Here is a 25,638-nt window from a genome sequence, read left to right as displayed (position 1 = left end):
GACTACTCTTCAATCAAGTATGATGTACTAAGAGGGAATCCTTATCCTCTATAAAACAGTGTGAATGAGATAAAGAGATTTGCTAAATAAATACTAGGAATACTAGAAAAAGTACTTTTCAAGATTAAAAACAAAATATGACAAAAATAGAAAGAAATTTTATTCTTTTTATTAAATAACTCAGTTCCAAAACACCTTTGTAATAGATTAAACAGATACGTATCCAAAACTTAATAACATGGATAGATTAAAATCAGAAAGACAAAGTAACAAAAGGATAAGAACTCATTAGACAACCTGTAAGAAGGAAATTAAAGTGATGTAAATCAAAACTAAGCTGTCTTATAAACATCATTGGAAATACCACTGAAAAGTGAATAGTAAACTCAGAACTTAGTACTTCAAGGGGGTGGAAAAGCAAACATATAAGTGCATTTTAAAAAAAGAAATGTAAATAACTTCCAAATGATTATTTTCATTCTTATGCTTCTACTAGAAGAGACTATATGAGAAACAGACTTCAAAAACCAGTGCAAGCTTTCAAAATTAATATTTTCTGAATCAACTAAGTTACTGAATTAAAAGGATACTTACTGAAATAAGTTTATATACATATCCACATCCCTCATATCTGCTTGCAACCAATCTTTCTTAAATCCAAGGACAAGTGTGTTTGGTTTCATACGCCCAAGACCAGCAGCCTAAAACACAGAAAAAATACAACTTTAAAGATATGCCATTCACAAAATGCTTTTTAAATGACAATATCCTAATGGACAGCCTCTAAACATTTTTATTTTTAATGTGTTTTTATAAATTTATTTATTTTATTTATTTATTTTTGGCTGTGTTGAGTCTTCGTTCCTACGCACGGGCTTCCTCTAGTTGCAGCGAGCGGGGGCTACTCTTCATTAGGGTGCGGGGGCTTCTCACTGCGGTGGCTTCTCTTGTTGTGGAGCACGGGCTCTAGGCGCGTGGGTTTTAGTAGTTGTGGCTCGCGGGCTCTAGAGCACAGGCTCAGTAGTTGTGGCGCATGGGCTTAGTTGCTCCACAGCATGTGGGATCTCCCCAGACCAGGGATCAAACCCGTGTCCCCTGCATTAGCAGGTGTATTCTTAACCACTGTGCCACCAGGGAAGTCCCTAAACATTATAAAATTGTGTACCCTTATCAGCAAAAATAGTTGAGCATCCAATGCATGCATATTTATAAATTATATATACATTAATCATATTACTTATGATTAAACATACACAAAAACAGAAGATAAAATTAAACACTTGAAAAGTTCTAAATGTATATTTTGTACTTTTATGATTTATCAGAATTTTCATTTTTAGTAAGGGAAAGATGATGGAATATACTTAACCTTTCATAAAAATCATAACAATACAGGGGTATTCCCAGTTACATATTTTGCCATTAAAACCTAGAAGCAGAAGTCCAAATTGAATACATGCGTTGTTGGCTACAGTTCAGAATTCCATCAATTAATTTCTTCTTTTGTAATTTTTTAAAAATTAATTAATTAATTAATTTTTGGCTGCATTGGATCTTTGTTGCTGTGCACGGGCTTTCTTTAGTTGCAGCGAGTGGGGACTACTCTTCATTGTGGTGCGCAGGCTTCTCACTGCAGTGGCTTCTCTTGTTGCAGAGTGTGGGCTCTAGGCGCGCGGGCTTCAGTAGTTGTGGCACGCGGGCTCAGTAGTTGTGGCTCGCGGGCTCTAGAGCGCAGGCTCAGTAGTTGTGGCACATGGGCTTAGTTGCTCTGCAGCATGTGTGATCTTCCCGGACCAGGGCCTGAACCTACGTCCCCTGCACTGGCAGGCGGATTCTTAACCACTGCGCCACCAGGGAAGTCCTCTTTCGTAATATTTTAAAACACACTAAAAATTCTATTCCCAAGGTTGGGTACAGACATAAGATTTTTTTTATATGGTAAAAGATAAATAAAACAGTTTGCCATTTTAGCCATTTTAAGATGTACAATTCAATGGCATTAATTACATTCACAGTGTTGTACAACCAACCCCACTATCTATTTCCAAAAGTTTCTCATCACCCTAAACAGAAATTCTGTAAACACTAAGTAATAACTACCCATTCTTTCCTCCCTCCAGGCCCTGATAACACCTAATCTACTTTTGTCTCTATGAGTTTGCTTATCCTACATATTTCCTATAAATGGAATCACACAATATTTGTCCCTTGTGTCTGGCTTATTTCATTTAGCATAATGTCTTCCAGGTTCATCCATGTTACAGCATCTATTAAAACTGCTTTCCTTTCTATGGCTGAATAATATTCCATTCTATGTGTATACCACATTTTGTCTATCCATTCATCTGTTGATACATGCTTAGGTTGTTTCTATCTTTTGGCTACTGTGAATAATGCTGCAACAAACACTGGCCTACAAATATCTGTGTGACTCCCAGCTTTTAATTTCGTTGGGTATAGGCCTAGGAGTAGACTTGCTGGATATACAGTAATTCCTTGTTTAGACTTCTGAGGAACCACTAAGCTGTCTCCCACAGCAGCTGCATCGTTTCACACTCCCACCAGCAAGGCAAAGGTTCCAACTTCTCCACATCCTCAGCAACACTTGTTAGTTCCTGTTTGTTTGTTTACTTAATTACACACATGCTAGTAGTGTAAAATGGTATCTCACTGTAGCTTTGATTTGCATTGCTCTAATGACTAATGATACTGAGCATTTTTTCATGTGCTTATTAGTTATCTTTATTTCTTCTTTGGAGAAATGTTTATTCAAGTTATTAGCCCATTTTTTAATTGGGTTGTCTGTCTTTTTGTTGCTGCTTTAGGAATTCTACGTATGTTTTGAATATTAAACCTTATCAGATATATGATGTAAAAAGATTTTCTTCCATTCTGTAGATTGTCTTTTCACTTTCTTGATAATGTCCTTAGATGCACAAAAGTTTTTAAATGTGATGAAGTCGAATTTGTTTACTTTTTTGTTTTGTTGCTTGTGCTTTTGGTGCCATATCTAAGAATCCATTGCCAAATTCAAGGTCATGAAGATTTACCTCTATGTTTTCTTTGAAGAGCTTTATGGTTTTAACCCTTATATTTAGATCTTAGATCCATTTTGAATTAATATTTTATGTCATGAGGTCATACTTAAGTTTTTATAGGTGATATACTTAAATCATTTTTTGTGAAAGATTAAATTAATTCAAATACTTACCAAGTGCTGACCATGTGCCAGACACTGTCATAAAGACTCTGGACAATTAGGGAACACAAGGAATAAGCCTAACCATGTAAAGTTTACATTCATTTTCAAAATGTTCTATCCATGCACAAGTTTCTTTCAAAAAATAAGATGATTTTTTCCACTCTACTATAAATAACGCTTTGCCCTCAGGAGACAGATAAAGAATATTTATTTTTATTTTAAAAACTGTTACATAGCAAGGTAGCCACTAACCACACAACATAATTTTGATTTTTTTGTGTTTTTTGGTAAAAGAAAACCAAGAAATATCTTCAAGTTTTATTGTTTTTTAATGAAGTAAGCTACAAGATGACCAGCAACTTCTTGATGGTACAAAACACTGTCAGAGTTACACCATTTCTCATCACAAACTTTGGTCATAATCTTATTATAATTAAAAGGTTTTATTTTTGTAAAATTAACAGTAACATTCTGAGGTACTCTGTGCACTTCTGTTTTCAACTTCATTATCGTAATAACTTTCCCTTGAATGACTCAGTAAAGAAATTTCACATCTATCAGTCATCCTAAATCCTTTGTAAATTCTAATCAAAGTACCTATTCAGTTAGAAGTAATGTTCTCAGTTTCCATAAAACATCATGTGTTTTAAAGAAATAACATTACTGAAAATATGTCTTCTCTGGAACATATTCCTTTTGGCTCATAGAAAATCAGTTCTTCGTGGACTTCCATAATTGAAACTGATATAGCAAAATGCAGTCATCTGAAGCTTATTACAAATAGCTTCAGTTTCAATCAAAACATTCTCACCGTGTTGTTTTTTTGAATCGTGAGCAATGTTTTCTCTGAATCTTCCACCAGAACTTGCTGACAAGAAAAGCATTTAGTTTGTTATAATATTTTTCTGTGTATCATCATAACCATTTTTACTGTAGCAGAAAGAACAACTCTTTCCCCAATAGTATGTGGCTTTTTATTTCTGTCATGACTATTACATAAAAACATTTCCAAACATCATGGTTACCTAATTTAGTTAAGTACTGCCATGAGATTCTATTTAAGAATCACTAACAAGAAATGAAGGAAACAACAGCAAAGATCAATAAAACTAAAAGCTGGTTCTTTGAGAAGATAAACAAAATTGATAAACCATTAGCCAGACTCATCAAGAAAAACAGGGAGAAGACTCAAATCAGCAGAATTAGAATTGAAAAAAGAGAAGTAACAACTGATACTGCAGAAATACAAAGCATCCGAAGAGACTACTACAGGTAACTTTATGCCAATAAAATGGACAACCTGGAAGAAATGGACAAATTCTTAGAAAAGCAGAACCTTCCAAGACTGAACCAGGAAGAAATAGAAAATATAAACAGACCACTAACAAGCACTGAAATTGAGACTGTGATTAAAAATCTTCCAACAAGCAAAAGCCCAGGACCAGATAGCTTCACAGGCGAATTCTATCAAATATTTAGAGAAAGCTAAAACCTCTCCTTCTCAAACTCTTCCAAAATGTAAGCAGAGGGAGGAACACTCCCAAACTCATTCTACGAGGCCACCATCACCCTGATACCAAAACCAGACAAAGATGTCACAAAGAAAGAAAACTACAGGCCAATATCACTGATGAAAAAGGTTGCAAAAATCCTCAACAAAATACTAGCAAACAGAATCCAACAGCACAATAAAGGATCATACACCATGATCAAGTGGGATTTATCCCAGGAATGCAAGGATTCTTCAATATACGCAAATCAATCAATGTGATAAACCATATTAATGAACTGAAGGATAAAAACCCTATGATCATCTCAGTAGATGCAAAAAGAGCTTTCAACAAAATTCAACACCTATTTATGATAAAAAACCCTCCAGAAAGTAGGCATAGAGGGAACTTACCTCAACATAATAAAAGCCATATATGACAAACCCCCAGCCAACATCGTTCTCAATGGCGAAAAACTGAAAGCATTTCCTCTAAGATCAGGAACAAGACAAGGTTGTCCACTCTTACCATTATTATTCAACACAGCTTTGGAAGTTTTAGCCACAGCAATCAGAGAAGAAAAAGAAATAAAAGGAATCCAAGTCGAAAAAGAAGAAGCAAAACTGTCACTGTTTGCAGAGGACATGATACTATATATAGAGAATCCTAAAGATGCTATCAGAAAACTACTAGAACTAATCAATGAATTTGGTAAAGTAGCAGAATACAAAATTAATGCACAGAAATCTCTAGCATTCCTATACACTAATGATGAAAAATCTGAAAGAGTAATTCAGGAAACACTCCCATTTACCACTGCAACAAAAAGAATAAAATACCTAGGAATAAACTTACCTAAGAAGACAAAAGACCTGTATGCAGAAAACTGTAAGACACTGATGAAAGAAATTAAAGACAAGACAAACAGATGGAGAGATATACCACATTCTTGGATTGGAAGAATCAACATTGTGAAAATGACTCTACTGCCCAAAGCAATCTACAGATTCAATGCAATCCCTATCAAACTACCACTGGCATTTTTCACAGAACTAGAACAAGAAATTCCACAATTTGTATGGAAACATAAAACATCCCGAATAGCCAAAGCAATCTTGAGAAAGAAAAACGGAGCTGGAGGAATCAGGCTCCCTGACTTCAGACTATACTACAAAGCTACAGTAATCAAGACAATATGGTACTGGCACAAAAACAGAAATATAGATCAATGGAACAGGATAGAAAGCCCCGAGATAAACCCACGCACATATGGTCACCTTATCTTTGATAAAAGAGGCAAGAAAATACAATGGAGAAAAGACAGCCTCTTCAATAAATGGTGCTGGGAAAACTGGACAGCTACATGTAAAAGAATGAAATTAGAACACTCCCTAACACCATACACAAAAATAAACTCAAAATGGACTAAAGACCTAAATGTAAGGCCAGACACTATAAAACTCTTAGAGGAAAACATAGGCAGACCACTCTGACATAAATCACAACAAGATCCTTTTTGACCCACCTCCTAGAGGAATGGAAATAAAAACAAAAATAAACAAATGGGATCTAATGAAACTTAAAAGCTTTTGCACAGCAAAGGAAACCATAAACAAGACGAAAAGACCACCCTCAGAATGGGAGAAAATATTTGCAAACGAAACAACTGACAAAGGATTAATTTCCAAAATTTATAAGCAGCTCATGCAGCTCCATATCAAAAAAACAAACAACCCAATCCAAAAATGGGCAGAAGACCTAAATAGACATTTCTCCAAAGAAGATATACAGATTACCAACAAACACATGAAAGGATGCTCAACATCAGTAATAATTAGAGAAATGCAAATCAAAACTACAATCAGGTATCACCTCACACCGGTCAGAATGGCCATCATTAAAAAATCTACAAACATTAAATGCTGGAGAGGGTGTGGAGAAAAGGGAACCCTCTTGCACTGTTGGTGGGAATGTAAATTGATACAGCCACTATGCAGAACAGTATGGAGGTTCCTTAAAAAACTAAAAATAGAACTACCATACGTCCCAGCAATCCCACTACTGGGCATATACCCTGAGAAAACCATAATTCAGAAAGAGTCAAGTACCACAATGTTCACTGCAGCTCTATTTACAATAGCCAGGACGTGGAAGCAACCTAAGTGTCCATCGACAGATGAATGGATAAAGAAGATGTGGCACATATATACAATGGAATATTACTCAGCCAGAAAAAGAAACGAAATTGAGTTATTTGCAGTGAGGTGGATGGACCTAGAGTCTGTCATACAGAGTGAAGTAAGTCAGAAAGAGAAAAACAAATACCGTATGCTAACACATAGATACGGAGTCAAAAAAAAAAAAATGGTTCTGAAGAACCTAGGGGCAGGACAGGAATAAAGACACAGATGTAGAGAATGGACCTGATGACACAGGGAGGGGGAAGGGTAAGCTGGGACGAAGTGAGAGAGTGGCATGGACATATATGTACACTACCAAACGTAAAACAGATAGCTAGTGGGAAGCAGCCGCATAGCACAGGGAGATCAGCTCGGTGCTTTGTGACCACCTACAGGGGTGTGATAGGGAGGGTGGGAGGGAGACGCAAGAGGGAGGAGATATGGGGATATATGTGTACGTATAGCTGATTCACTTTGTTATAAAGCAGAAACTAACACACCATTGTAAAGCAATTATACTCCAATAAAGATGTTAAAAAAAATTGCTTTAGGATATTATGCTAAATCCATTAAAAATAGTCATTAAACGTTACATTAATTAAAGAATGTTGATGACAATGGAAATGTTTATAATAAAATATTGGCTGAAAAAAAAAAGAATCACTGACGAAAGTGCCGAGTTTTGGCTTCATGTTCTAGATGGTTAGTTTTTAAAGTTGAGCTAATAGTGATGGCTTTAAATTATCATTAGTTAATTTAACATCATGGCATTATATATATGTGTGTATATATATTTGGAAAGGGGCTACAGGACTTGGGTATAATTTATATTTTAAATATTCTTATTGGCAATGTTATTTCGGTCTACTTTTTGTTTAGAAAATTAAAAAAAAATTGCTGTTAACCTCAAAATGTGGCTAATGAAGAAGAGGAAAGGCTTCAGAAATACTCAGCATATATTACAGGATAATTCTAGACTAGCTTTGCTCAGGAAAAAAGGTAGTTATAGCTACACTAAGACTAAATGAGATCTACTTGATTTAAAGGGCATCATGATGTAATCTGAATTTTTTGTAAAAACAATAGTTTTTTGCTAATTTAAAATGAATGTTTAAAATTGGATTGACAATCAAGTGGCTCCTGCCTTTAAAAAAAAAAGAAAAGAAAAATCCATTTAAACAAAGAAGTTAGCAGTGTTAATCTATTACTGCCAAAGGGCTCCATAAGCAAGTTATTGACAAGACTACCTCTCCTTAAAACAGTGAATCTCTAAATAAATGCTTATGATTATAACTAATAACTAGACAAATGAAGGGACAAAGAAATGAAAAGTCAGAATGTAAAGTATAGTAAAACAAACCCATCTAAAACAGCACCTCTAGAACTATAAAATAAGTCACTGTATAAAGAAATCAATGTCCAAAAAACTATTTTGACAAAGATTATAAACCTCTAACAGATATAAAGGCATTTGCCACTTTATGTAACAGGTTTCGAGAAGGTTTGAAGGAAAGAGAAGTACACTCAGTGGCAACTTACACTAAAATTTCAGTGATTAGTTCTAAAGAGGCAATTCATCTATCTGTAAGGATATTTTAAACAGTTCCTCAGACAGCTCTGCCACTGGAATAAACCATCTCCTGGGCATCTTTGTAAAGGGAATAGCACTTGCCAGGTTTATAGGGCAGTCTCAAAATGACACTGTTCTATGCATGCACCCTTTGCCCCACACTGGTGAAACTGTCATGACCCTCGGGGGTGAGTATGTTAGGCAGAGGAGAATGAATAAGCAGGATGGTTCCTAACGCTTGGCCAATTTACGATATCATCATTTATACCGCAGAAAACCTCGAGGGCAGTGGTTCTCAAAGTGTAGTGCCTGGACTGGACCAGCAGCAGCAGCGTGATCACCGGGAAACCTGTTAGAAATGCGAATTCTTGGGCCTCACCCTAGACCTACTGAATCACTGTAAAGATGGGGCCCAGCAGTCTGTGTTTTAGCAAGTCCACCACGTGATTCTGATGCAGGCTGAAGTTAAGAACCATTGCTGTAAGTAAATATTTTCATTTCCTTCATAACATTTATTAAATACATAGAGTAGTTATCAAAGTATTCCTATAAACTGCACAAAAGCAAGCAAGATTTACCCACTAGAAACAACCTTATGACCAGGGGTAGCATTCCGTTTGAAATATTTATATATTTCACATACAAAAGTGAATAAAGTAATAAATAATCATGTATCCACCACTCAGCTTAAGAAAATAAACTTCACAAATACACATCAAGCACCCAATGTGTCCTTTTCAAGATCTCCTTGTATTTTTACTATATATTCCATTATCTAGGCATATATATGTATGAATTTTTAAGTTACATATTTTAAAAAATTTACAATATCTTCATATTACTCATGTTCTTATTTTAACTTGCTATTTTCCTTAACATTTCTGTCTGAGGTTTATCCTCATTGATATGTATAGTACCTTTTCACCACTATATGGAATTCCACTGCATGATTATGCCACAATTTTCAATAATGTGATTAATGGCTGTTGAAGTTACTTTAATTTCCTTTTCACTGTAAGAAATGATAGTGCTATGAAACTTCACATAGCCTTCCTCACATGTGTAAAATTTCTCTGTGGTATACACTTCAGAGTGGAATGTCTCAGGATATCCACACTTTTCAAAGATGCAGAATACTGCCAGGTTGCTGTCCCAAGTGATTGTCCAGTCTACATTTACTACAGCAGTGCAAAGATTTCCAAGTGCTCTACACCATTTCTAACACTTGGTATTGGCAGACCTGATTCTGATCAATCTGACGGGTATGGAATAAAGCTGTACTGTGGTTTTAATTTTTACTTCTGTCATTTAGATTTCCTCTTCTTTGCATGTCTTTTGCTCTTCTTTTTTCCTCTTATAGATTTAGTATTTCTTTATATATTGTGGACCATATTCTTTTGCTGGTAACATTACCTTCTTTAGGTCTGTGGCTTCATTTTTTGTTTTCATGCTTTCTTTAGAAGCCCAGCTTTATAAATGTTAACTAAAAAATAATTGGTTTCTTCTTCATAATTCAACTTTTTGTGTCTCATTTAAAAACTTCTTCCCTAGTCCAAGATCATAAAATTATTCTCTATTTTCTTCTAAAAGCTTACAAATTTTGCCTTTCATGTTTAGGTCTTTAATCTATCTGGAAATGTTTTTTTGTTTGGTCTTTATAAGGATGTGTTATATATTTTTTTCACATAAATAATCAATTATCCCAGCTCATCTTTTCAATGTCACCTCTGTCATGTATTAAATTTCCTATATGAGTGGCTCTATTTCTACTTAGTTGAATTGTCTGTCTCTACTTCAATACCACAATGTCTTAATCACTATAGTTTTATGCTAATAAGGCTTTATATCTGGCAAAGCAATCTCACTCCCACCCCTTATTATTCCTGAGGAATAGCCTAGGCTATTCTTAACCATGTGCTTGTCAAGTTTTAAAAAACACAAAACAGAAAGGGCCCAGTGACAGCACTGAGTCCCCCACCTCTACTTTAACAAAGCAGCTCAACAATCGACACAGTCAATGGGCTTTTGCTTAAGCTTTCTTTTGAAGAAAGAGGTTCCTATAAAAATAAGTTGGCAAACACTGTCTCCCTACAACTGTTAACGGTTGAAGAAACTGAGTTTCCGAGAAGTTAAATAACTTGATTGGTCCGAAATCCATAATAAGGAAGTAGCAGTGCTAGCATTTAAACCTAGGACTGATTCCAAATCCCACATTCTGGTTACTAGGACACACACAAAACCAAAAGAGAAGTCTAAGTTTAGCACCAGTAAAATAATAGAAATATAGTAGGGAATTAGAATTTTTAAAAAATTAAATAAGGACTGCCATTACTTAATACAACAGGGAGTGAATGGGAACTATCTTAGGAAAAGGACAGAAATAGGCTAAGATAATTCACAAAGAGGTTCTTCACTGTCAGCCAACACAACAGTATTTCTGTAACTCTCAAATTATACAAATTGTAGTATTTTACTTCAGTAAAGATAGTTTAAAGATTTATGATTTTTATTAATGTGAATAATGAAACCTGGAATAAAAAAGTTTTTGAAAGCTTACACAAAACTAAAATACTGTCATTTGAAAGATGTAACAAATTTACCTGCATCAAATATTGTGCACCCTCTCTCAAATCATCTGCATGTACGGGAGCATAAAAAGCCTTCATTTTGTTTTTAATAAGCCATCGCTGATATTTAGCTTGATCAATGGACATCTCTTTCATAGCTTGTCTTCGAGGGCCCTTTAAGGTAAAAAATATTAATAATGTCTTTAACTGAAAGGTAATCTATTCCCCTTTTATAAAAATCCTCCTGTTATCTTGGTTTAAACAAGGTGTCTAAACATGGCAGTGGGGTGAGAAGGGAAGTATAATGATAGCGTTTCATTTTCATGTCAGTGAATTCTTTCCAATAAAGATTATGAAAAGACAGTGTTGATGGAACAAAGACACAGAGGGTGCCAGTAGAAGGAAGAAGAGGAGAGGAAGAAACACAGACTTTGAAAAATAAATGTTTTGATACTAGTAAATGAGAGAAATTATAAATTATTGAAAATGGAGAAGAGATTACACAGAGAAAAATAAGAGCCTTCTGTTTTTCTACGGAAAGTTTCCCATCTTGTTTTTTGTTTGTCTCAAATGTCTGAGTTGTTAATTCTCAGAAACTAGAAGTATCATTACAAGTCAAAGTGAGCTATATAAATACACATTTTCTTTGTACTTCTGTTAAATGATGAAATGACACAAGAAAGGAAATGAGCTTTTTCAACTTGCCATTCTATTTTGAGCCTTGTAAGCAACACATAAAATGTGTTACATGTTTTACCTAAAATGTATTAAAAAAAAATGTAAAAATAAGATTAAAAGTACACCCTAATTATACATGAATAAGACAAGAAAAAGTACAATTTATCTTTCCTAGTAGAAAAATTTCCCCTTTGTAATTTCTTATGCTCAAGACCCCAACCTGAATTGATCTACGTGGAGATAAACTGTGAAACTCCACAGGTCCTGAGTGGAGTCAGTGTCTCAGTTTGTTCTTCCACTACCCTACATACACACACACACACACACACATGCACGCACGCACATGCACACTCACACGCACGAGCATGAACACTCACTTTGCTACTATACAAGTAGAAGATCAACTCTAGCAGGGGCTGAGATGTAGGGCATATAACACGCATTTCTAGCACCAAAATAAAATGAACAGTAGAGCCTGAGAGATAAGTTAATCTGGCAAATACTCCAATTTCTTATGCAGAAAAGGTGATCCATCATCTAGTAATTGTTTTCAATAGCCAAGATGCCAAAAACAAAAAACTACTTTTGGATGACCGTTTATCCCTATTTTTAATAATTTCCTTACTCATGAATAAAACTAAAATGAATGAACAATTAAAGGGTTTGAATTTGGAAATTCAGCATTCACTCTACTCTTCTTACATATCAGATACTAGATATCTACCATGATTTGTCCACCTCCTCCAGCCTCTTTTTTTTTCTGATAAGTATATGTTCCCAGTATTCTCAGGACTTTATGAGATTTATCAGCAAGAAAAAACACATACTGAATTCCATTTAGGTTCCTTAGTTATCGGGAAGTAATTTTTCTTAGCCAAAGCAATATAGTTTGCTAAGACCTACTCAAATTATTTCAAATCTAGAAAGCTCCACAAATTACAAATGATATACACAGAGTGAAAAATGTTTTAATATGGAAAACAAAACTAGTACTTACCACATGTACGTGACCACAGATCATCAAACCAACATTTTTTGTGAAATCATGAACAAGATGAAGTAAAGCTGGGCGTGAGTTTGGAGCACCTGTCATAACAAGACACTGTGGCCTAATTTAAGATTAAAAAGAAAGAGAAGTTTAGGGTTTTGATAACATGGACATGATTTTAAGTCGCTTCTCTAAGAATATATTATTACACTAGACACTCCTTTATGCAACTGTCCTCAAGACAGGCCACAAGATTCTCACAGAAGATGACATAACTAGGGTTCCTTGGTACATGAGAAATGCAGAAAAACAAAACCTTCTTTGAACAACCATCATACCAAATGTCCTAAATTAATAGGTAATATTATACATCAAGATTCTGGGAGGCACTACAGAAAGAAATGACCATGCTGGTTAAAAACATGTAACAACTTTTCATCTTATAAAGGAAATAAATATTCCAGTTCTTCCACAGTGTCCACAAAACTTCCTTAGAGCATGGCCTTGCCTTCATGTAAAAAACAGGTCACTTTCCTTCTTAGCTTGATCACATCATACTTACTTCTACTTTGTAATATCAGCCCTCCCTAAGCTAGCTTAATTTTAATGACATCATATGAGTAAAACCACCTGTGGTGAAGAAAAGGTTTCTATTTGAACTAAAAGTTTTAATTCTAATTAATTATGATGAAAGCCAAAATTGAATTCAATTGCCTTTGCAAACACAAGACAGTGGCAAGACGTTCATGTATTTTTAACTCTTGATTTTTGTTGACGAGAAATAAAAATCAACCTTGTTTGAGAAAAAAAAATTCAGGTATCCATTTTATAAATTCAAACAGATTCAGAAAAAAAATTTTTTTTTTTAAATTTTGATTATTTTTTAAAATTGTTTTATTGGAGTATAGTTGCTTTACAATGTTATGTTAGCTTCTACTGCACAGCAAAATGAATCACAACAATGTGTATAATTAAAACAAACTTTAACAAAGAGCAAATAGACTAAAAATTCTGACTTACCTACTAAATTGTTAGGGTAGTTCCTAACTATACTTATAAAATAAGCAGGAAAACCTGAATAAAGACCTAAAAATGGTACTAACTCATTCAGAATTTTCGCAAGCTATCTGAAAAGCCAGTTCTGCTTGGGGGAATTGCTTTGGGGCAATCGAATACGAAGTCCTCCTCTAAGGCCCAGACTGCTGGTAGTGCAGTCTCTCCACCTGAGCTTTAGCAGGCTACATGGCTCCCCAGCTAAATACTGCATTTCCTAGCCTTCCTAGCAGCTACAAGTGGCCCTATGACTGATTTCCAGCCCATACGATGTCCCTAATTCCTTGTCCTGTCCTTGAAAAAGGAAGCTGGCCACCCTCCATACTTTTTTCCCCTTTCCTGTAAGCTAGGCTGTGGCGGCGGGGGCGGGTCATGTCTTTGACCACATGGACAGAAAAACACATCCTAGGGAATGGCAGACTGACAGATAAAGGAACGTGTAACTTGAATGACCAAGTGAAGCCAATCTACTTACCAGCCATGAATATCCATCTACCTCTGGACTCTCACATAACACTGATATCTATCTTGTTTAGCCACTTAATTTTTTCAGCTTTTTGTTATGGTAGTTTAACCTATTACTAAAATAACCTATTACTGAGGGAAATGAATTTGTAATCCCTATCTTTACTATCAATAAATAGTAAACACACCACAAAGGCATAATTTGGGTGTAATTTTATCATTCCAAAGAAAGGTATAGAACAAAATATATTAGGGATTACTTCTAGTAACAATGACAGAGTATGAACATCTGCCTTCATCTTTACTCCCTCCTTAAAAATCTCCATAGTATGATGGGATTTTTTAAGTCACCAAAAATATGGAGAACAGGATAGGACATAATAGCATTGAAATTTTGAAAGCCAGAAAGCAGATGGAAGAAAAATAAAGGATTTGACAAATCAGGAAAAGGCTAAATTACAAATGAGCATAAGAGAAAACTGTGAAGCCACCTGATTTTATACCTAAGAATCAAAATGCCTAGGACTTAGAGGCAATAGATGTCTCTGGAAATGGCAGGGGTAATATGTTAAAGAAACTAAAATAAGAAGGACTGATTTAAAGTTCGCATAAGAAGCACCTAGATGAACCCAAATCATTTCCATCACTATGATGGGCAGCTGTCCCTGTCCCTCTCCAATCCTGTTAGGCTAGGGCTTATTTGCTAGAGAGACCTCTGGTCTAAGGGCATAAGCAGCTACTTTAAGTAGGGGAGTTAGGAGAACATTTACTATACGCTGAACCCTGAGATCTCTGAGCTGCCTTCCCACTTGGCTCTCAGAACTCTGGTAGCCAGAACTTTATCAACAAGCAGAAGATTAAAAGATTCTTATCTGAGAAATCGAATCAGATCAAAATAGAAAACCTTTAAGATGACTTAAATTTCTTAAAGAACCAGCAAAGCCACATTAATCTACATTAAGGGCTTCACTGACAAGCCCCACCCACCAATGCAGAACTTCCCTGGCCCAGGATCACAGATACTTCAGACAACGCTAAATCTAAGAACCCAAATTAAAGAGGCAGGAAATAGTGAGAAAGACACTTCAAGGAAATAGAAACTATGAAGTGAAGAAAACAAAATCTTTTGGCAAATTTGGTGAACGCTGAGATAGTGATAAATAGAAATTTAAACAGGAAAAAAAATTTATTGCCTACATAGAAAACAAAAAGCCTGTACAGGAAAAAAAAGCAACCATAATTTACTACATGGCTGAGCTCTTGAATCATGCTTAAAATGTCAATATAAATATCAAGTCTAATATAATCAAAATAATGACATAAAAAATACCCAGGGACGGTGGAGTAAAGGGAAGGGTGCACATGTGTGGTGGGCATACATGGATGAAAGAAATCAGCAGATAACGCCTGAAGTTAAAACTCAAACAATACAACAAGACAAACACTCTTTTTGGGAATATGAAGTAAATATTATATTACACGATTCAGTTAAAAGTGGTTGCCTATGGCATGAGAGAAACAGGGATTTGAGAAGTGGGGCAACTGTTAATTTTCATGACAAACCTAAGTTTTTCCTCTTTAAACTATGCTCATGTATAATTCTGATAAAAATTTTAAAACACTTATTAGAATAACATTTTTAAAAAATTTCCCCATTACTATAATAAGCCAAAGCAATAGTTTTTTATTAATGGCAAATTAACTCTGACTCTTGGTCATACTCTCAGTTCTGGAATACAACTTTTTACATAAAGGAATGATTTCTATTTTCTGCCATATTTGGCATCAACTAGTCAAAATGTTCAAAATGTGCTGCATTTAAAGTTTTCCTCCCAGGGCTCTCATTTCTTTTTCTTTTTCCAGTTTCTCTCTACTCCAAAGCTGAAGATCTGTGGTCTCTGGAAAACTTTCATTCTAGAAGAAAGTTGGCGGCAGAGCGGGGGGGGGGAGAACCCAAAGAGTTAACAAAAAGATATACAAAGATGTTTCTTCCAGGGAGAAATTTGGTAGAGCACTTCTTTTCTGGCACGTATCCACTCTGGAAGTTTTCTTTAAAAAAGATTTTGCCTTTTGGTTTACTGAAACAAGGAATTTATTTCTGTGATTACTGTGCAGAAGCCAGTGAGAAGTGATTACTCATGACTGCGGAAAGTCACCTGTTCAGAACCAGGCTTACATGAACAGTATGAGAATGGCTGTCTAATTATCTATTGTCTAAAAATGACAAGCCTACTTTTTAGCTTGGTATAAGTAATAATACACAATTTCTAAGAATCTATATAAATAAACAATACTCCTGGATTTACAACAGTGCTTTAGTAACTGAATCTCATCAATTATTAGAAGCATGTTAAATTAAGGAATAGTTTTTAAAATGATAACTGATAAACTATTACAAGATAAAATATAAAGTAATTTATTGAAGAAAGTAAGAAATACTCTTCACTCTAAGGCATTGATTCTTTATCACTAAAACTGGTTTCCAGTACCACAATGAGAATGAAGCCACTAACATGAAAATATTTACTGCCTTAGTAAAATTGCAAAAAGGGGATTTTTATGAATTTCATCCTCAGTAGTTATATAACTACTGAGGCCACAGAGGGGGAAAAAAATGGCCACAGAGGGGGAAAAAACTTTACTTTATGATACCTACTATTTAAAAGTTTTCAAATGAGAGACCACCAAAACTTTCACAACATTTTTGCAGGGTAGATGATAATTTATCTCTTTGTAAAATTTTGATAAGAAGAAACCTCAACCTTGTTTTTGAATAAACTGCTCAAATCAAACCAAAACAAGAAACAATACCCTATTCTTTTAGAGAAATTTTCATGAAATATCAGCATATGAAAATGTTACTGAACAATAAAGGAAGAACTGATTGCCACCTAAGACAAAATGTTTCTATGTTACCTTATGACTTACCTGAAGTTTTTCACATGGTCTTCCACTCCAGAAAGACGAATCGAATGCTGCAGTGCATTCAGGTAAGTCAGGGCTTGTGTGGAGGATCCCCAGTTCACATCTGTGGGAAGACAGTATTCAGGCAGCAGCTTAATACCGGTTGTAACAAGTCATCCATAACAAGTACTTTCACATTTAAAAAGTCAATTGCTAAAATAAACTACTGTACTCAGGACTTTCAATAGTTCAAGTTCATGGCATGAAATTAAGACAATGCTAATCTGAACTACAATTACATTTAAAAAAAAAGTACAACTTAGAAAAGACTGGGATGATAGGGCTGCAGACACGCTGTGCGTGCAACTCAAAATGAGCCTTTTACAAATAAAGAAAACATTTAAAAATTACTGCTTATATAGCCAAAGGTCTAAAAGGAAAGAGGCAGATCTATGATTGTTATAAAGTACTATTTATAGTACTGAACAGTTTAAGTTATTTGAACAGGCAAATTTTACCTCTTACTGAATAAAAAAACAGTCTGGACACAAATGATGATTTTAGACATTTGTTACTTTAGAGACTTAATAAGCATATTAGAGAAATAATTGTTTCTGAGATGGTTAAAACAGTATCTTCTTTGTCCATTTCATTTCTAAAGCCACCATTCTAATCCAAAACTTCATTCTCTCATACTTGGATTACAAAATGTAATTACCTGGTTTTTTGTAGGTAACATAAATGTAAAGTCCAAGAACTATCACATACGTTAGCAATGCAGCCCACCAGTTAATGACAAACATCACTATGCAACAAAGAATTGCTCCAAGTAGTGATATCCACATGTTGTAGTATTTGAAGGCAGGGCGCCATCCTAACAATAACAAACAAAACAGATAAATAAAAGTCACTTGGATACCTCATCTGCTTTAGACAGTGGTACATAGGTATGCACAAAATAAATCTCTCTGCGGCTGCTACACTAAAAGGTCTTTAAATGTGAACTATAAGGCTAATTATAACAGTGAAGTCATAGACCATTACTGATCACAACATCATGATTCTTGACCGCCATGAAGTGGGCACATCTATTTATGTCCACATTACCCTATCTTACTAGTTCTGTATTCAAAAAATTCCTTACCAAAAAAGTATAAATCAACTTAGCCCAGTGAATGCTAAAAACTAGAGAAGATTAAAAAATTAGGTTTCAAATTGAGTACTTAATAGTGTGGTTTTATTTTCTGTGTTTTAGCAGGAGACACATCTATATCCTAATGAATGTATAAAACAATTCAAACAAACTGTTCTGCAGAATCATTAAAAAATTCATCTACTTGCTAGAAAAACTGTGAGTTGACTATAGAAACATACCTTCCCATTTGGGGAAGTATTTATGAATTAATAAGCTCACTCGAAAAACTGTTGAAGACCGTGTTTTAAATTTTCATTCATAGGTAATTCCAGAGCCCAAAATACTATTTTTAAATCATTTCAATAAAACTTATATTCTTTTCTAAAATTAAACTTTTAATTTTGAGATAACTGCAGATTCACACAAAGTTGTAAAAAATAATACACAGAGATTCCGGGGACCCTTTACCTAGTTTCTCCCAATGATAACATCTTGCAAAATGCTATCACGATATCACAACTAAAATATTAAGACAGTCAAGATAAGGAAAAGTCCAACACAAGGATCCCTTGTGCTGCCCTTTTATAGCCACACCCATACCCACCTCTAAAATTTATATTCTTAAAGTAAAAACTGAAGCTAAGATGTTTGTGTCCTAAGTTCCCATACTTTATCTTTCCTTTTCTGAGAAACTTTTAGACCCTTAGAAGGAACAGTGCTTTTGTTCCTTATTTCCTTCTCTGATGTCCAATTGCTATCATGGTTTATAACAAAACCCATAAAAAATGTATATGGAGTAATTTTTCAGTTGATAAAGACCCCTTATATTAGAACTCCACAGAACTCACTGTGTTAAAAATATTCCTGGATAGGTTTATATCATAATAATGTTCTTAGAACTGAAATAACAATCAGCTAAATAAATAATAAAAACAGAAAAAAGCAAAGTAATTCTTTCACAGTGTCAGAATTTAAAATTAATGCTATTTTAAATTCTTTGAAGACAAGAAACAGGCATTATTTAGCAATAAACTTCATGATAAAGAGATCTTTGAAGACTCAATTTGACTCAACTATAAAGGCAGAGTGAAGCACTAGTGAGCTAATTCTCCACATGCCATCTTTTAAAATGTGTTAAAGTTTTGTTTTATTGGGATTCCCTAGTGGCGCAGTGGTTAAGAATCCGCCTGCCAATGCAGGGGACACAAGTTCGAGCCCTGGTCCAGGAAGATCTCACATGCCGCGGAGCAACTAAGCCTGTGCACCACCACCAGTACTGAGCCTGTGCTCTAGAGCAAGCGAGCTACAACTACTGAGCCCACGTGCTACAACTACTGAAGCCCACGTGCCTAGAGCCCGTGCTCCGGAACAAGAGAAGCCACTGCAATGAGAAGCTCATGCACCGCAACGAAGAGTAGGCCCTGCTCGCTGCAACTAGAGAAAGCAACAAAGACCCAACACAGCCAAAAATAAATAAATAAAATAAATAAATTTATAAAGTTTCATTTTCTCTAAAATCAGACATTACCACATTTACAGAACTTTTAAAAAAAGTAAGTCACCTGGAGATTTTGCAAGTGATGCATGAAATACTGAAAAATTGATCAACGCATACGATGCAAGGAAGAAGTTAGAGATAATTGGAGCAATGACATTCAGTTCAGCTGCAAAAGAAACATGAAGCATATTTAACTGACATATTAGACCTTTTTTTAACTCTTCAAAACTATGAATTATTTCAAACCTTTAGATAACAGCATAATGAATACTCCTACATCCACAAACCAGATTTAATGAATTTTGCCATATATACTTTATATACTTTAATTTTCAGAAATCATACCTTATGTACACAGTAGAAGCCCCCTTTATACCTCAACTCATCAAAGTTGGAATATTCTTTCCAGTGACATTATTTCGTTTTACTACACACATATATGGTCCATAAGCATTGTGTAGCACTGTTCTGGGTGTTTTAAAAGTTACGTAAATTATATCATACTATATTATCATTCTGCAATTTGTTATTTTCACATATATTATATTTGAGATTCATCCATATTAATATATGAAAACCAAGTTTATTCACTTTTTTACTATGGAATATTATTCTGCAGCTTCACTCTTCTGTTGATAGGTACTCAGGTTGCTTCCATTTATCACTATTATAATTAATGACACTAAGAATATTCTTATATATGTGAGTTTCTATAGGGTAAAAACCCCTAAAAAGAACTGTTGGATCATAGGAAACTTAACCAAATACATTCTTAAATATCACATGAGAGTTAGTTTCCGGTAGTATAATCAGACTTTTAATAAAAGTCCAAGGTCTTCTTTAGCAGTGAAAGACCCATTAGCTTCCTTACGATCAGAGGCAACAGTACCAAAAAGTAGATCGGCGGAGGTTCTACCTTCATGAAAGACACTGGAATCCTTTTCCTTATGCTATTATCATATTTGTTTTAGGGACAAGAACCTAAGAGTTCCCTCTAGCCCTAATGGAGAATTAGTGATGGTAAGAATTTTAGCAAATATTTAACAAGTGCTATTATTCGCATTATTTTCTAAACACTCTTTCCTTTGATCAAAAAGAAACTAACTTAGTATTGCAGGCAAAGTAACATTTTGTTTATAATTCAGTGTTGACAGCTGATACTATAAATGCACCAAAATCTACATTAGCGTACATTTATAGACTAACCAATTAAGATGAATCCAAGTGCAATTAAGAATGTTAAGATGTAGCCACGAAGAGGTTCATTATTTTTCCCATAACCTTTAGCAAACATCTGGAAAGCTGGGTAGATGTTGTCCTTACATAAGGCCTAATGAAGAAATGTAAACATTAAAATGAAATATATCGAAATAAGACATACAGATCTCCTTACAGTTACAATAGGTTAATCAGGAATGGAACCCAAGTTTCTAATTCTTGGTCCTCTTTCTTTCCCCTCACGCTGCTTCACCTACAAACTGTAAAGGAGATTCAATCATTTCTAGCATCAGAAAGACAGGAGGTTTAGAATACACTGAAGTTTTTATACATTTTATTCCACCCCAGGCTGAAATTCTTATATGAATAAAGAGTCAAAGGAGCAGGCATACACATAGAAGAAATGTGGAACCTTGAGAAGTATGACAGACGTGTGACCTATTTTAAGAAAACCAAGTCCAAATCCTAGACTCAAAACAAATGAAAATCCTAATTATAAAACATAATCACCTTTCTTAAAACAATACTGAAAATAATTTTAGTAAATATTCTACACCTCTACTGTACTAACTAGCTACAACAAAAAATTAAGAACAAACACAAAGAACAAAGGAAATTAAGAACAAAGCTGCAGAATCAATATCTCATTTGTTTTAGTAATAAAAAGTATTTTCTATCCAGTATCAGCCGTTTATTTAATGCTCATTAAAGGGAGACAATGTCTATCATTTATTATTATATCCTGAGTACCTAACATAATGTATAGCACGTATTAGACATTCAAATATTCATAAAATAAAACATTAATGTTGGCATTATGCTAATAGGAATAAGATACTTTAATTCTTTTGATTTATGGTCTTGGACTATACTTTTTATCCTTGTTAAGACATTATGAAAATTTATGCTAACAGTATGTCCATAAAGCAAAAATTCATCACCACTTCCATAAAGACAACTCAAAAATTACACCCTGAGAGTAGATATAGGCCAAGTGTTTATATATACACATCCGCATTCATATGCATAAAATTAAATATGCCACTCTTGATATATGTGTTTGTATATATGTCATATAAATATCAATACATGGGCTTGATAGAAGTAAACAAATAATTTAAAAATATTAAAAATCCCATATTGAAATGTATTACCTTAACTGCCCCTTTAATAAAATTTGTAACGTGAAAATACTTACCTGAAATATTTTGGGCGCACTCACAAGGGATGCTAATGCAGAAGAAAGAGTGGCTGAAAAGATACCTGCAGAAATTAGTGGTGCAAAGCCTGACACCATGCTCATTACCTTAAAAAAGTGACAAAAATGGTAAAATAAGTCTTACATAAAATTCAAAAAAGAACACAACACTTCATCTTTATTATTCCTATGAAGAACACTAATAGTAATTCTGGGAGAAATCTGATAAAAATAACAGTAGTAAACAGTAATAATGGTTACGTGCGTTACAAACTTCTGAAACTGATTTACCACCAGCCCTAAATGTAAAAAAACTTTTTATTTTGTAAAATGTCAAAGGCACACACAATGGCAGAGAGAAGAGCACACTGAACTACAAAGTATCCATCGCTCAGTTTCAACAGGGCCAATCTTTTCATTATTGCGAATTAAACCCCAGATCTCATTTCATGCATAAATGTTTGTGTGTACCTCTAATGCGTAAAAACCTTTAAAAACTGTAACTACAAAGTCACTGTCACAGCTTAAAAACTGGGTAATCCCTTAACAGCATCAAATACCCAATCACATTCAAAATCCCCAAATTATTCCTCTTTCCTTGCTTTTTAAAAGTTTGTTCAAATCAGGATCCACAAAAGGATTACATTTACATTTGGTTGATACGTCTCTTAAGTCTTTTTCAATCTACAGGCTCACCCTTTCCTTTACATTTTATGATTTTTATGTCATTTCTCCTAGAGAAACCCCACGCTCTGGATTTTGCCGATAATCTCCACTGCCTTGTTTAACTTGTTCCTCTCACTTCTATTTCTAGTCAACTGGTAGGTAGGTAGATCTAGACAAGTTGATCAGACTGAGGTACAAGTTTTCTGGCAAGAGTATTCCAAGGTGGTTTGATATACTTCTGTCAGGAAGGTTATTTCCTTTTTTTAATGTTAAGATAGTAGATTGGTATTGTGGTTATGTTTTTTGTTTGTCTTTAAAGAGTACTTATTTATTAAAGCTAAAAGTAGAAATATCCAGCTGAAAGGATCTAACTCCAGGATTTGCCTCTAAATAATCTAGGAAGTGGGGAATCATAAATAAAACAAAATTAGCCATGCGCTGATAACTGATGAACTTGGAAAATGTGTATGTTAGGTACATTATATTGCTTTCTCTATCTTTGTACATGTTCAAACATTTCCCTATGATGAAGTTTAAAAAAAAATGGATCACTAACTTAGACGATGAGAAGGCAATCAAATAAATCCAAACAGAGGAGCACTATACAAAATAAATTGCCTGGACTCTTCAAAATGTCAACATCCTGAAAGTTTAAAACAGGCAGGCTGGGAACTCCTCTAGATTAAAGAATTTAAAAATAACTAAAGGCCATGTGTGACACCAGATTGAATCCTGGATCTGAGAAAAATTGATCTGGGACATTACTGGAAGAAGTGAGGAAGTATGAATATGGAATATATATTTAGAGAACAGTATTTCATCAACACTGAATTACTTGGGTGGGAAAATTTACCGTGCTTGTACAGAATGTTTTAAATACTTCAATCTGATTGTCATGTTGTGATGTCTATAATTTATTCTCATATGTTTGAGGAGAAAAATACTATACATATATATATAAAGATAAGGAAAATGGGGCAAAATATAAACTACTAGTAAATACAAATGAAGGGCAGGTACACAGGTTTTCACTGCACTGTTCCTTGTGAACCTTTGAAATCTGTCAAAATATTAAATTGATTTGGAAGAGTTGTTTAATGGATTCAGGTACTGTCAACTTGATCTATGCATTATAAATTTTACCAGTAGTGAATGATGATCACCACCTAGATTCATTACTTCATTAGTGGAGATTTACCTTTCATTTATATTGACCAAGAACATGCCAACTGAGACCAAGGAGATAAGGAAATCAGGTTTTAGGCTGTTTATTATACACTTGCCTATAATTTAATATTAAGCCTGATGTAAAACTAGCTCTGGGCACAATCCCTGGCCATAATACCTAAGTCTGGTTTCATGTATACATAAACCACCTTGTTTCACTTAAATGTCTCTCCCTGCATCTTTCAGAAGATTTAGGTTTAAACCTGAAGAACATATTTAAGAGTTTTAAGAAACATTAGCATTGACTTCTCTGAGAATCTCCGGGAGAAAAAACTCATTGAAAAGATGATTTTCTATTCAGCCTTTTAATTTAGTAGTTACATACACATGATACATTTTTCATAATCACTATTTTTACACAGTTATTATTTAATGCTAGATTATCTAGCATTGCCAAATCTGTCCTTAGGGAAGGATATTATAAAGGATAGATAAGGTGGACCAAGATAAAAATAAGCAGACTTGACTTCTGTTATATATACTTATCAGATAATACAAAATTCCATGTCTGTCTGTAATGCCTTCAAAGTTAAGTAAGTACAAAGGCAGGAGGTAAATGAAGAAAAAAGGGGAGAAAAAAGAATATGATACATTGATAGATTAAGCCAAAACTGACACCAGCAACATTACATATAACCGCAACATTTCACCTTTCATGTTTTGAGGAAAAGATTCATTTTCTTTTCTTCCATCACCTCTGAATTAAGATAAATAATGCTCCATGCTTAGCATCTAGAAACTATGCTTCTATGATTTGCCAAGTTTCCTGTTTTCTAGTTATACATTTATCTAATAACCTTTGTGTTTCCCACCATTTTATGGTAAAATATGAGTAGCAAGTAAATGAAAATGCATTCAAATAATAGTAACATCAGTGTTGTCCAAAATATATAGTGGAAACAAAGATGAAAAACAAAAGATGGTCTGGTCTTTAATAAGGGGGGGATAAAAGACAAAAGTCTAATAAAAGGTAAAAAAAAAAGTGGCAAGTAAAACAAATGGTGAGATTTTGTGTGGGGAATGTGTGTGTGTTGACGATTTAGGGTTCAAAAAAATCTTCATGGAACTGGGTTTGAAGAGCAGACAGATTTGGACATATAAAAAGAAAAAGCCAGTGCATTCCAAGCAGAGTGAAGCACCAAATAAAGCAAAAGAGTAGGGTAAGCGTGTGCATGTATACATATACAAACACGTAATGACTGGAGTTCAGTCTGGATAGAAGCAGTGGGACTTAAGTTTGGGTATGAAAGGCTTTGACAGAGCAAAGAAGCTCACATTTTGTTTATTAAGCAGTGGGGAGTCAAAGGCTTCAGAGGACATTAAAATGTAGAAATAAGAAACATAAAACTAAAGAAACTTAAACATTTAAGAAAAATAAAGTGACCCTATTATGTATGCATATATTTATCAACTATATGCAAAACAGCATTATATAGCGTGCCTTTGTATAGATTTCGTGATGGAGTCTCCACTTACATGCTCCTCAGTTATGTTCTATTCACCATTCTTCATTCTCCAAGTGACAAGCAATTGATAATTTTACAGGATTTTCTTTCCATTCTGTATCGCTTTACAAAGTATTTTTTTTTAATTTACTTA

At 34.4% G+C, this 25,638-nt stretch overlaps 1 protein-coding gene across 1 annotated transcript in view; it reads right to left on the bottom strand.

Moving 5' to 3' along the window:
* SLC12A2 (solute carrier family 12 member 2) overlaps nt 1-25,638 on the bottom strand; it is a 109,461-nt gene that overhangs the window by 21,517 nt on the left and 62,306 nt on the right. Inside the window, exons 11-18 of the mRNA XM_068535801.1 lie at nt 22,147-22,254; nt 20,937-21,060; nt 19,795-19,896; nt 17,816-17,971; nt 17,122-17,221; nt 12,685-12,796; nt 11,043-11,183; nt 595-701 (exon numbers count right to left, since the gene is read on the bottom strand). Coding sequence (XP_068391902.1) covers nt 595-701; nt 11,043-11,183; nt 12,685-12,796; nt 17,122-17,221; nt 17,816-17,971; nt 19,795-19,896; nt 20,937-21,060; nt 22,147-22,254 — 950 coding nt within the window. The remainder of the gene's footprint in view (nt 1-594; nt 702-11,042; nt 11,184-12,684; nt 12,797-17,121; nt 17,222-17,815; nt 17,972-19,794; nt 19,897-20,936; nt 21,061-22,146; nt 22,255-25,638) is intronic.

The sequence above is a fragment of the Eschrichtius robustus genome, chromosome 2 (assembly GCF_028021215.1).
Source record: "Eschrichtius robustus isolate mEscRob2 chromosome 2, mEscRob2.pri, whole genome shotgun sequence".
Taxonomy (NCBI): domain Eukaryota; kingdom Metazoa; phylum Chordata; class Mammalia; order Artiodactyla; family Eschrichtiidae; genus Eschrichtius; species Eschrichtius robustus.
Note: the sequence above shows the minus strand (reverse complement) of the source record. Positions and strands in the feature narration are given on the sequence as shown.